Source organism: Mustela nivalis, assembly GCF_964662115.1.
Source record: "Mustela nivalis genome assembly, chromosome: 5".
NCBI lineage: Eukaryota > Metazoa > Chordata > Mammalia > Carnivora > Mustelidae > Mustela > Mustela nivalis.
Genome location: NC_139024.1, coordinates 117,828,264 through 117,841,406, shown reverse-complemented (window position 1 = coordinate 117,841,406; position 13,143 = coordinate 117,828,264). Strand labels below are relative to the sequence as shown.

Below are 13,143 nucleotides of genomic sequence, written 5' to 3'. Positions count from 1 at the left end.
GTCTTTGAGCATAGGAAAATGTTTGGGACTGATCTAGATGGATTTGGCATAGCAAGTTCCAGGAGAGAATTAAGCCTTAATGCCATAAGGTAGCCACCTGAGGTCATAAATAACATCTCTCCTTTACGTCTAGAATGGGGTTGATTATGTATGTATCCTCTTTGGAGAAATGAGCAAATACTCTTTCAAATCATATTTTCTGTTCTATGGCTCAGATGAGATATTTTTAGTGAGGAAGGCTCCAGACTAGGACTATCCAGTAGAATTTTCTGCAGTAATGAGAAATGTTCTGTGATTTGCACCATCCAGTATGGTAACCACTGGCCATATGTGGCTGATGCTATTGAGGAACCAAATGTTTAGTTTTACTTGCATTTTAAAGAGCCACACATAGCTAATGGCTGCTGTGAGTAGCACACACAGCTACAGACTCTAGAGCCAATAGGGCAGATAAAATGGCTCTCCTATGCCCTTCTAGCCCCAGAATTCCAGGATCAGTATCAACAGACACGCAGTCCTAGATTCTTAGCCTGTACTTGTCTGAAGTCCAGATCCGTCATCCCACATAGCCTCTCCTTGTCTTGTCTTGTCTTGTCTTCCTGGGTATCCCCCTCCCCCTGCTCTGGTTAGATTGAGCAGTCACCTTAATCTTTAATTTCTGGGTATGGTCACTCAAGGTGTGTCCTTGAGTCTGTCTAGGTTCTTGTGTGGGTCCTCATACGTCCAGATTTACATGTGAGGGCGGGTATGTATTTCTCAGGGTATGGGACCATATGACCTTGGTCCATTTTAAAGAACACTTAGTTTGCTCCATGGAAGGGCCTTCTCAAAAGCCCCCATGTCTGGTATGATCAGCAGGCAGGGGAAGGACTGGAGAAGGCCGCTGGGATGTCCCTCACCATGCAGTGGCTGCATGGAAGGCAAGGACAGAGACTGGGTGGTGGGGTCGGGGTGAGGCACCCCTCACAGTGCGGGGTCTTGTGCCCGGCGGGCAGGTGAAGGAGTATGAGGAAGAGATCCACTCACTGAAGGAACGGCTACACATGTCCAACCGTAAGCTAGAAGAGTATGAGCGGAGGCTGCTGTCCCAGGAAGAGCAGACCAGCAAAATCTTGATGCAGTATCAGGCCCGACTGGAGCAGAGTGAGAAGAGGCTAAGGCAGCAACAGGTGGAGAAGGATTCGCAGATCAAGAGCATCATTGGCAGGTGAGGGGCGGCCTGGGGAGGGGTAGCAAGGGAGAGCCTGAGGCTGAAGAGAGCCAGTGAGCTCCCTCTCCAGCCTCCAGTTGCAAACTCAGGACACCAGGAGGAAAGCCCATGACCCTGCTCCCAGAGGTTGCCACTCACTCACCAATCACCAAGTGGGGAGAAACCTCTAGTTAGTGCATAAGTGTCCCTGTGCCAAATCCTGATTTCTCCCCTGACAGAGTAACTTCTGAACCCCTAAAAAAATGTGCCTGTTACTGTCCCATCACTGTGTGTCTGGCCCCAGCCTAGGCCAAGACTCCCCACTGGTTATTCTCAATCAAGCCTATGACATTCTCCCCGAACCCATGAGGAGATCCCTAGCCAGAGTAGCCCCTAGCCATCCCTATCCTGGGTAAACCTTCTCTCACCCTGAAAAGATATTCCATTAGAAAATGAATGGCCCTTCTTTTAGCATGTGCACATTTTCAACTGCTCTGTCAAGCCCTGGCCTCCAAAGACAGTGTCTCAGCCAGGGGGTCAGCTATCCTGAGAAGTGGATGGGATCCCAGGCCCCACTCTAACTACAGCCAATCCCATTTTGACCCACTCTGAAGGTAGCTTTGAGTAAGATTAGTTAGAAGAAAAGAGCTTGACTTGAAACTTATTTTGAAACCCTGCTCTAACGGATATCCTTGGTGAGAAATCACCTTGAGAATCTTCATCAAAGGCAGGGAGGTGATGGGAAATGATGACTGTAGAGACACCTCTTGGGCTATGGGCATCCCAGGGGAGGCACTGGAGGTGTCCTAGGTTCAGTGAGGTGGAATGGGAGACGTAGAAGCCAGGCTTTCAGCCACAGAGGGGCTGCGGGAGGGCATTGTCCTGAATGAGAGGGTGGAGGGCCAGGGGGTGTCTGGGTGGTGGAGGTCTTTGAGGCCCAGAAAGCTGTCCTTAGCAGGGAGATGTGAGGGTGCGTGAGAGGAAGGTTAATACAGGGAGTCTTTTGGGTTGTAACTATGGAAGGATTCTGAGGGCAGAGGAGGACATCAGAGGCTTTTCCAGAGAGCTACAGGGGTTCCCCAGGATCAGGAGTTCCCCCGGCAGGCTCCAGGCCCGTGCCCGCCACTAACCCCACTGAAGCCCGTCCCTTCAGGCTGATGCTGGTGGAGGAGGAGCTGCGCCGGGACCACCCCGCCATGCCTGAGCCGCTGCCCGAACCCAAGAAGAGGCTGCTCGACGCTCAGGTGGAAATTACAATGTCATTTATCTTCTCCGTGTCCCATCCCCATCCATCCCACTGTCCTTCGTGCACTCACTGCACCAGCCACCCAGCCCCATCGCCATCTGTCTCCCACTGTCCTCCGTTTGTCCACTGGCTGCTTCTGGCAGCACCCCCCACCAACAACCCCATCTTCATCCCATCGTCTGTGCCTTTGTCACTCCTGGCAGTGTCAGCCCCACCCCTGTGCCTTCCTGCCCCATCTTTCCCACTCCTGTCTGGGTCTCCGAACATCCACCAGAACCTCAGTCTCTCTGCCCCCAGAGTCCACCCAGTTCCCAGCACCCCTGCCCCGTCTGTGCCTGCTCCTGCTCACATCAGGGAATTCAGCTTCCTCTGAGCTCTTCTTGGGCCGAAGGGCTAGAGGCTGTAGTTTGCTGGAATAGAGTATGAATTCTAGCTTCTCAGGCTCTGAATGGTGCCCATCACGTCGGTTCTCTTGGCTCCCCAATTTTCCTGTGTCCCGGGGCAGCTCTGAAATAGTTTCCTGTTCTGACTCTTTAGCTCTTGAAGGCCCCTCCCACCCCATAAGCCCTTCTTCCCTCAGTATTTAAATCCAGTGAAGGCCTTTGGCCTGTCTCTCCCTCTGGTCCTCATACCTGTCCAGCTCTCCAGCTCCCTGCTGCCCTCCCTATCTTCTCAGCCAGCTTTTATTTATTTATTTATTTTGTTAAAAGATTTTATTTATTTACTTAACTTGAGAGAGAAGAGAGGAGAAAGGTCAGAGGGAGAAGCAGACTCCCTGCCAAGCAGGAAGCCCGATGCAGGACTCAATCCCAGGACTCCAGGATCATGACCTGAGCCGAAGGCAGTTGCTTAACCCACTGAGCCACCCAGGTGCCCTCTCAGCCAGCTTTTAGGACCTCCCTTGTGCACCCTTACCCCTCGCTCTCCCCAATTCTGCTCACTTTCCCACCCACGCTCCTCCTTCCTCTGCTCTGACCGCCAGGCTTCCCCACCACGACCGCCAAGGCTCCTGACCCCGTGACCCCACTCTCTCCCCCTGCAGCTCCTCATCAGGTAATTCTCCTGGTTCCGCTTTGACCACGGGCGGAGGACACAGGGGGAGGTGACTCCGGACCACTGCAGGTTGGTCATGAAGCCCACTTCCCTCTGACTCTCTGGAGCCTCTTCCCCCCGCTCCCCAACTGCTGCCCTCCACACCCGAGAACCTCCACAGACCCTACCCTCCTGACACGTCCTGCACAGACCCATCTCCCAAGCCACGCCCAAAGAGAGCACTTCCTGCTGCTCCCCGAACTGTTCAGTGACACCCTACCCACTCCAAGCATTTTACCCTGGACAGGCCCAGCACACCCCCTCATCTCCTTGGACAGAACCCACCGCCCAGCCTCCTCTCAGTCCTCTTCCTCTGCCTCTCCAGTGTATGTCTGTCACCCCCCATTTCACCAGAGCGTCCTTGGGAGTTGTGACGTTAGGGGTGGGGTTTGTTAAGGGGTGGAATTGATGACGGGTTGGGGGACCCTGGCTAGAGGGACGAGCTGACTGCGGCAGGTAGGTGGGGGTTTCCTCTTCCCTCCCTAACCTTGGTTCTCCACCCCTCCCCTGTGCCTCTCTTCCTCCTCCCTTACATCTGTGACGTAGAAGGCATCTGCAGCTCCTGCTGGGCCCCACTGGTGGGAATTAGAAATGGGTAGGCTACCTCAGGAAGACTTTGGAAAGGGGCACTGGAAAGAATGCTGTTGGGATGTCAGGACACTAGGCAGGGTGAGTGGAACAAGAAGGAACAAAAAAGGAGCCTTGACAGATGTTAGGATGCAGACTGGCCTATGTGGCGTGGGAGTTGGAAGTGGGGTGAGCCGTCTTCCTAGATAAGATCATGGGCTCAGTAGCCATGTGGATTCCCAGGCAGAGATGCCAGGAACAGCATGTTAAATAATCTCTATTCTTCTTGTCAGAGCTTACTCCCCCTCTCCTGCCACCCAGTGGCCTTGCCGGACACATAGTCCTACCTAAAAACCAGTAAATGGGAACCTGTCAGCCATTGACATCATTTCTGAGATGCTCTCTTTTCTGTGGGATTGATCTGCAGTGGGCAATGGCTCTTCACACTGTAATTTTAACTCTCTGCCTGCCCAGCCTCTCTGCCAAAGTAGTTAGTGATCTGTAAACAGATGCTAGAAGGCACCAGGGGACTGCACCATTTAAAGGACTCCTGCAGTGAATTCTTTTGTAAAATGAATAACGGCACCCTCATTTATCTACTTTCTAAATTTGGGTCCATGGGGGTGTTAGGGGGCATGCCTGTGCTCTGCTGCCAGACAGGCAGAGAGGAGGGGATTTGAGGTTCCCTTCCCCTGATCTCCCACCATACTCAGGATCCCCTACCATAAGTAACTTCCTCTCTCGCTGACTTTGGGAAAATGTGCGAGGTGCTCAGTAAGATAAGGGGGAGGTTTTGCTCAAGGCTGGGGTTTTGGTGAGCTTCGAAGAGGTGAGCTCTTTGATTTGGAAGGGAGACCTGACTCGGGAGCTTCTATTTGGGATGTTTTTGTATCCTACAGAGATATGGTTACATGTAACAGGCCTAAATGCCCCGTGGCCCAGGAAATAAATAGGACCCTTTCTAAATCACTTTAAGGTTTTGGTCCCTCTGCAATGCAGCCATTGGCTTAAAGGTTAATTTTGTGCCTGTATTTTAAAAAGCCAAGTGAGTGACTGGAAGTGTAGTATAGAAAGCTTGCTTCTCTCCCAGCAGAGGAACAGAAGCCAGAGCTAAGGGCAGGAGGCAGGAGCTAGCTGGTTTGGGGTGGGGAGTAGGGTCTGGTACCCCTCTCCTTCTAACTGGGATCCCAGGGAGAGGGATTGAAAGGAACATGGGGGTGGAAAAGAATGAAGCAGTTCTGCTTCCTGAGGACACAGAGATGGGGCCATGCTGTGCCTCTGCAGACGCTCCTAGCACAAGAGAGAGGCAGCCCTCCCACAAGGTTTTTACCATCCCCCTGAATCCCTTGCCCCCCCTCCAACAGTTAAACCTCTCTCTGATTTGGAATGTTACATTCAAGAAGATGACCACTCTGAACAAGTGACAGAATTGAGTGGCGGTGTCTCTTTAATGAATGCACGTCTTCAAAACACACTTAAGTAGGACTCAATGAACAAGGCTTTTCCACTCGAGGTCCTCAGGGAGCATGCGTTCATGAATAGATAGGATTCAAAAGTCTGTTGGCTGGTACCCTCCTACAGACACGTTCCCACCATTGATTTGCTTAGCACACCCTTTCTTCAGAGCTGAAGGAAAATTCAAGCCCAGTTTTTGTTCCAATTATGAAAAAACTCCAAATCCACGGGGGTTCGGATTAATGAGGTTTTGCTGTACTGCCTCCCCTTGTTCCCTCAACACAAAGTTCCTACCTTGGATTGGGGGTGGACTGGGAGGGGGTTCCAAGAGGAGGAGGGAGGCTGGGTAGGGGAAGATACAAGGGGTTAGGTTGGGGGTAAGATAGGAACTCATTTCTTTTGAACTGGTTTCCTGGTATGACTCCCTGGGTTGAAGGCCCGTTAGGAGACAGGGGGTGAGATTCTCTTCTCCCTGATCCCAGAAGATGTACCTTCTACTTCAGGTGAGAAATAGAATAGGAAGATGGGGGTGGGAGGGGTTGTCCTGGGGGCAGGGAGGGGGACATGATTTATGGAGTGGGCTGGTCATGGAGGGGGGCATGGCTAAGGGGGCTGGCACCCAGGCCCCCGCGAAGCGTCTCAATAAGTCCGCGCTCTCCTCTTTGGTGTCTTGCAGGAGAGGCAGCTTCCCCCCTTGGGTCCAACAAACCCGCGTGTGACGCTGGCCCCACCTTGGAACGGCCTGGCCCCCCCAGCACCGCCCCCCCCACCCCGGCTGCAGATCACCGAGAACGGCGAGTTCCGAAACACCGCAGACCACTAGCCCACCCAGCATCACAGACCTTCTTCTCCCTCCCCATGCACCCTGCCCTGGAACAGCACCCACCACCAGGACTGGATGTCGCCGAGGGACAGCGGGATTGCCTCCCTGAATGCCTCCTTGGGGGGCACCAATCCCCCACCCCCACCGCACCATTTCTAGGGGGGAAGAGTGCGGACCCTTAGCTGTCCACTTTTCCTTCCTGTTGGGGTGCTGCCCCCTGTGACCCCCAGGGATCCTTGCCCCAGGACACCACCTACCCCACACAGACCCCTTCACTCCGGGGTGCTATCCCCATCCTCTGCCTCATCGTTCCCCTGAGCACTGGGGGACAGACCCTCGCCCCCACCCTGGGGGTGTGGCACCTCCAAACTTTCAACTTCAGGGTGATTTTTTAGCAGTAACCAGAGCTGACAATCTAACTCCCCTCCACCGCCCCATTTTGGCCTCCCCTGTCCCCCTTGTTATGGGGAGGGGACCCCGGGTGAGGGGGCCCTATTACCCCTTGATTTCTCAGGAGCGTCTGGGGGGGCTCAGCACGCACAAACTCCTTCTCCTCCTCCTACTCTTAAATTTACTCCCTCCCCACCCAGAACCCAGATGGGGTGGAGGGGCCACCGGGGCAGGGAGGGGGCGGCAAGGGGGGAATGGGAGTTATCTCCCCTTCCTCCCACACCTGATCTGCTCTTGGCTGGTCCCAGAGCGGGGTGAGGGGGCTTATGCCCCCCCCTCCCCCAGTGTGTTGGGTGGGGTGGAATTGAGGTTGGGTGAGGGGTTAGGGTCTAGGAGGGTGTGTATGTTAGGGAGGACAGATTAGTTGATCTGCCCTACCCTGACACACACAGCCCCCCTTGCCCCTCCCCTCTCTCTTCTTGGTCTCTACTCCCAGGGGGAGGGGGGAACTTACTCTAGGAAAAGCCATGTCTCTCTCCCCCAGGGTGGGGGGACCTGTGTTGGAGGAGGGGTGTTGGGGGCCCCCCTTCCATGACTCTGTCCCCCCGGGGGAGGTAGGACAGGGCTGGGCTTCCCTCTCATCCTCCCCCCTCCCCAATCTCCCTCCACCGCCCTCCCTCCCGCCAGCTCCACAATTTTTCGGTGTTTCTCTGTACATAGCTCTCTGGCGGGATAGGGGAGGTAGGATGGATGGGGTTTAGGGTGGGTAGGTCATGGGAGGGGAGAAGCCTCTCCTTGGTACCCCCTCTTCCCTGACTGCTGCCCCCTACCCAGCCTTGCCCCCTCATCCCTTCTTGCGTTTGGTATTGAGACTCTTTCCAGACTTCACCCTTCTTTCTTTTGTATGGACAGTTCCCCTTCAGTCCCATCCCCTTACACATATACACCCAGCCGGGGCCAAATTTATACTTATATAAAAGTTGTAAATATGTGAAATTTTATCCCTGTGCCCTTTCCTTGCTTTCCCAACCTCAGACCCTACCCCTGGACCCCCTTTCCTCCTCTCTTTGGCTGTTGTAATTATCTGGGGTTTGTACTGTACATATTGGGGGTGTGTGTGTGTGGGCTGGGGGCAACCCCTCTGTACAGAGCTTCCTGGCCCCCTCCCCCCCACGCTTCCCTCCCCCTCAACCACCCTAAGGGTAGGGAGATGCTCTTCCTACCTGTTTTATTTTGTTTTCTCGTTCTCCCTCCCCACCCTATCCCACCCCACTCCCAGCCTTCTCTGTCCGCCCCCCCCCACCAACTATCCCTTTTTCTCCACTCCCAGCCCCATTTCCTTTTTTTCTGGAGTGTGTGGTGAAACAGAAAAATCATGTTTAATAAACGGAGATTGTTCTTTTATCGCTGTGCTGACTTTCCTAAGCTAGAACCTCCAGAAGGACTAAAAGGGTCCTGCTTTTTGACAGGAAGCTGACAGCCTGGGAGAAACCATATCCCTGCACGATGCTAAAGCCTCCTCCAGAATATAATTCTCCGGACCCAGCGATTTATCAGATTTATTCTATTTTTGAGCAGGTGGTTGTGCACTGGCCAAGCTTACCCAATCTAGCTCTCACCTTATCTCGAATGAATAAAGAGGCCAAGGAACATTATCTGATTAAGAAAAATTCCAAGCATATATGTACACACATATACATACATGTTTAGTAATGACCTAGAAATAAGGTTTATTTAATTGCTAGTTAAAATGCTCCCTCAGGGAATGGGGAAAAGAACTTGGTTCCTTAGCAAATCTTGAGTTCTAATCCTAGGCCCGTTACTTGCCAGCTTCGGTTTCCCCCGAGGAAACTGAGTGCGGCAATACCTACCTTGCAGGGATGGGGAAGGATACGAGGTGACGTGGGACATGGCGGCCCACACAATGGATGCCCACTTAATCTCTCCTTCTCAGCACCTAGCTGGGGACAGGCGCTAAATTTAATCACTCGCGGCGTTTAGGAGTCGCCCCCTCCTTCCGGGCTACGGTGTCCCGAGGACTGGCCCGCGGTCCTCCCGCAGGCGCTGCCTCCCCATCCGCCTCCGCTCGGGGGCCAAAGACCTCCTACCTTCACCGCCTTCTCGCCCGCGCAACCAATCAACACGAGGCTTGTAGGCCAGTGCCTTCCGATTGGCTGCGGCTCTGGCAACGCCCACCATACCTGGCGTTGGCGTCCGGTGGGAAGGCGGCGGCTTCCGGCCCCGGACTGAACAGTGACCGCGGACGCGCTACGACCCTGTCCCGCGTGTGTACCGGCGGGGGCGTGGCGGCGGGAAGGGCTTCCCGGCCGGCGCTCACGCTCTCCTGGCGGCCGCGGCTTCCTGGGAGAGAAGTGCACCTCTGGGCACCGTGAGGAGTGTAGCGGCGGGCGCTAGCGGTCAGGGGCCGGCGAGGTCAGGCGCGTGGCTTGAAGGACCTCCTTATCTTTCTCCACAGGCCCAGGAAGTGAAACCCCGGTTGGTCTTTTGTGGTTGTTTCGTTTTTCTTTTCTTGGTGGGGGAGTGCGCGGGACTGATGTGCAGAAACTACCACTGACTGAAAAGTTTCCGCCTGTTGGGTTGGGGAGGCGGGTGTTGTGTGAGGAGACGTAGTTGTCCTTACCCAGAGCTTCTGTGACCCCATCTCTTTCCTCCACAGCCTTCATCCCACGAGGGGGTCCGCCCCCAGCTCTTCGTCTCTTGTATCTGGTCCTCCGGGATCTCGCTCTTTCTGAAGCGGCCATATGGATACCGCGACGCCTATGCCCCCTGTACCCCCCTCCCCGACCTGCAGCCCGGCCCCACGGACCATCCAGATCGAGTTCCCGCAGCATAGCTCAGTGCTATTGGAAGCCCTGAACCGCCACAGGCTAGAGGGAAAGTTCTGTGATGTGTCCCTCTTGGTGCAGGGTCGGGAACTTAGGGCTCACAAAGCAGTGCTGGCTGCTGCCTCTCCTTACTTCCATGACAAACTTCTTCTGGGGGATGCGCCGCGTCTCACTCTGCCTAGCGTCATTGAAGCCGATGCCTTCGAGGGGCTGCTGCAGCTCATTTATTCAGGACGCCTCCGTCTGCCACTGGATGCTCTCCCTGCCCACCTCCTTGTGGCCAGTGGTCTCCAGATGTGGCAAGTAGTCGATCAGTGCTCAGAGATTCTTAGAGAACTTGAAACCTCAGGTGGTGGAATTTCAACCCGAGGGGCGCCCTCTTACCACACACTTCTTTCCACCACATCCTCTCCAGGAGGCTGGTGCATTCGCTCTTCCCCTTTCCAGACCCCCGTGCAGTCTTCCACTTCTACTGAGAGCCCTGTTTTAGGGGAGGGGAGTGAACTGGGAGACGTGTTACAGATTCAAGTTGAAGAAGAGGAGGAGGAGGAGGAGGAAGAAGAAGATGAGGAGGAGGAGGACCAGGGGTCCACAGCGCCCTCTCAGACACCTCAGCCTCAGAGAGTATCAGGGGCTTTCCCTTGTCCTCATGGATCCCACCCATTGCCCATATCCACTACTCCCCGCAGGGTTTCAGAGGGTGAGAGTGCACCACTTGAGCCCCCTGCCCCTCACACTGCACTGCCCCCCAAAGTCTTCTACATTAAGCAGGAACCCTCTGAGCCTAAAGAAGAGGTATCAGGAGGTGGAACTCAGTCTGGAGGAACAAAGGAGGAGACCAAAGTGTTTCCTGGAGGGGATACTGAAGGGAATGGACAGCTAGGGTTCTTGCTGCCCTCAGGAGCAGGGGCGACATACGGAGGAGGAGGAGGTCCATCCTGGAAACCAGTGGATCTTCATGGTAATGAAATCCTGTCAGGGGGTGGGGGACCTGGGGGTGCAGGGCAGGCTGTGCACGGGCCTGTCAAGTTAGGAGGTACACCCCCTGCCGATGGAAAACGCTTTGGTTGCTTGTGTGGGAAGCGGTTTGCTGTGAAGCCAAAGCGTGACCGGCACATCATGCTGACCTTCAGCCTTCGGCCCTTTGGCTGTGGCATCTGCAATAAGCGCTTCAAGCTGAAGCACCATCTGACAGAGCATATGAAGACCCATGCTGGAGCCCTGCATGCTTGCCCCCATTGCGGCCGTCGGTTCCGAGTCCACGCCTGTTTCCTTCGCCATCGGGACCTATGCAAGGGCCAGGGTTGGGCCACTGCTCACTGGACTTACAACTGACTGCTGAGGCTGTACACTAATTTCTAGGAGCCACTGCTGCTGTTGGATACTTTCCCCTCACAACCGTTGCAACCCCTCTCCTGGATCTTGTAATCATGCCAAGAAAATAGGTACATTCTGGATATCTTGTTCTTAAGTGTGGGTGTCAACGTGGCAGATTTGGGAAGTCCTATTTCTCATCTCCAGGTTTTTACTAACGACCCCATTGGAAGGTAGTTTACAGGGCATACATAAATTGATCACTTGCCCATAATTGACGTTATTATGGAGGAAACCTTCAGGTTAGAAGTTTGTTTGGTGAGAGAAGAGTTAGAGCAAAAAGATGTAATGATAAATGTTTCGTTTTTGTCTCCATGTGGTGATAGAGGAGCTGGTCTCCCTTATAGGGATGTTTGATTCCAAGGTCTAATAATTCCAAAACTAATAAGCTCTATGCTCTCCTCTCCCTTGTCAATGCTGAAATAATGTAGGCAGAGTTCTTTTTAAGTACTCTTAAAAAGAAAGAGTACTTTTTTTTGTTCGCTCTTTCCAGAGGCTTCTCCGATCATAACTTGCTCTGCACCTTCCCAACACTTCTGTTTTTAATGTTGTAGTTGAGCACTTTAACAAATTAAGCATTCCATGTGTCATTCTTAGAACCCTCTTTTTAATAGAGGATATTCCTTCAACAGCCTGTGCCTCTTTTTTACCTTTGTCTACCACTGATCCCCCTTATATTGATTACAGTGATTGGAGTGTGACCAATGAACTCAGGAGATGGCCACTGACCTAAAATGCTCTCAGGGTAGCACCACTATTGAACAAGTGGCTGTTGTCCGAGATTGGAACAGCACATACAGAAGGCTGAAGAGTAACTGTACAGTAGGACCACACCCTCTTTCCATCCCACTCACACATGATGGGCCCTTTGTTGAGAGATAGAAAAGTAGATATTGGAATGGGGAGATTGTCACAGGTTACTTAATTTCTTTAAATAAACTTTGCCCTGAAACCTAAGCTGGCAATAGACTGGATTGAGTAATTTACGTGGGAGAGAGAGCCTGAAAACAGAGTTGCAAAGACTTGGATATGTTCCTTATGCATCAGGGTTATGATTTGGGGGGAAGAATGGGATGGTTTCACATTGGTGCAGAGAACACTGTCCTGGATGTCAGTGGGCCAGATTCTAGGCCCTGACCTGCCACTGAATGATCTCAGGTAAGTTACCTTGTCTTTCAGAGTATGAACTGGTTTTTGGGTTTTTTTGTGGGGTGATCTGGATCTCCAAATTGCTTCTCTTTTTGTTTTTTAAAGGAGTTGGTTCACATGATCTTTACCTATAGTCTTCCCTGGCTTTATGTTTTGTGTATGTTTACTTGTTGTTTGGTTTGTTCTATAAACGTTAAGTGCGATGCACTATGCTAGACCCTTTTATACTCTGACCTCAAAAAGTTCACAGTCACTACCAAAGCTAGACAAATAATGACAATGTGGTATGGTAAGTCCGTTAGTACAGGCTACTGTAGTGGTATAAAGAAAGCCAAGAGAAGCCCTTATAAGTCAGCAAAGGTTTCACAAAGATCTCTGTGTACCAGAGCATGGCAACAATGTGGGTGGGTGAATGTGAGTGGACGTGAGTCGAAGTCATAACTAGGGCCGGGATTCATAGCTTTCCCCAAAGCATGTTCGTTAAAAGTTGTTAGGTATGGCACCCAGAAGAGGCTGAAAATGTGACTTTATGGCTATGAAGGTGAATTCTAGCTGTGATCTGTCAGCCTCTCTAAAGAGCCATGCCATGGTACCATCCTCGTGGTAAGGACTATAAACACATTGGGAAAGGGGTCAGGACTACCAAATCACACCCACCTGCCATTCTTTTGGCACACGTTCCATGGGTGACTACAGACACAGCTCAGAGATACTACAGGCCCAGTCCACTGCAACAGAGCTAGTCAAATAAATTGTTTAGTTTCTCAGGGCATATAGAAGTTAGGTTTTTATAATAGCGTATTGTTTGCAGTAGCATTATAGGCATAAAGAAAATATATATACCACAAGACACCTAGGTGGTTCAGTCAGTTAAGCATTGGATTCTTGATCTCCGCTTTGGTCTTGATCTCAGGGTTATTAGTTCAAGCTCTCCATTGGGCGCCACACGGCATAGAGCCTACTTAATAAAAAAATCTATCTTAAAAAAATACTTTATTGCTAAAAAATACGA

At 52.4% G+C, this 13,143-nt stretch overlaps 2 protein-coding genes across 21 annotated transcripts in view; both read left to right on the top strand.

Moving 5' to 3' along the window:
• The window catches only part of SYNGAP1 (synaptic Ras GTPase activating protein 1), a 31,615-nt gene extending 23,449 nt beyond the window's left edge, over positions 1-8,166 (top strand). For 7 of the 20 annotated variants that reach the window (XM_082732463.1, XM_082732478.1, XM_082732472.1 and 4 more), the window contains 3 exons: positions 996-1,207; positions 2,343-2,433; positions 6,226-6,845. In XM_082732463.1, coding sequence (XP_082588589.1) covers positions 996-1,207; positions 2,343-2,433; positions 6,226-6,372 — 450 coding nt within the window. In that variant the 3' untranslated portion in view covers positions 6,373-6,845. Of the gene's footprint in view, positions 1-995; positions 1,208-2,329; positions 2,434-3,417; positions 3,562-6,225 lie in introns of those variants that run through there. The other 13 variants (XR_014312254.1, XR_014312255.1, XR_014312256.1 and 10 more) reach the window with 13 other exon arrangements.
• A 786-nt stretch (positions 8,167-8,952) lies between these two features.
• ZBTB9 (zinc finger and BTB domain containing 9) lies at positions 8,953-11,939 on the top strand. The gene is made up of 2 exons (XM_082732511.1): positions 8,953-9,258; positions 9,440-11,939. The coding sequence occupies exon 2, from the start codon at positions 9,525-9,527 to the stop codon at positions 10,941-10,943; it is 1,419 nt and encodes a 472-aa protein (XP_082588637.1). The 5' UTR covers positions 8,953-9,258; positions 9,440-9,524; the 3' UTR covers positions 10,944-11,939.
• The last annotated feature ends 1,204 nt before the right edge of the window (positions 11,940-13,143 follow it).

Excerpts from the sequence above, each read along its gene's own strand:
- ZBTB9 (XM_082732511.1), top strand. The coding sequence starts at position 9,525 with ATGGATACCGCGACGCCTATGCCCCCTGTACCCCCCTCCCCGACCTGC.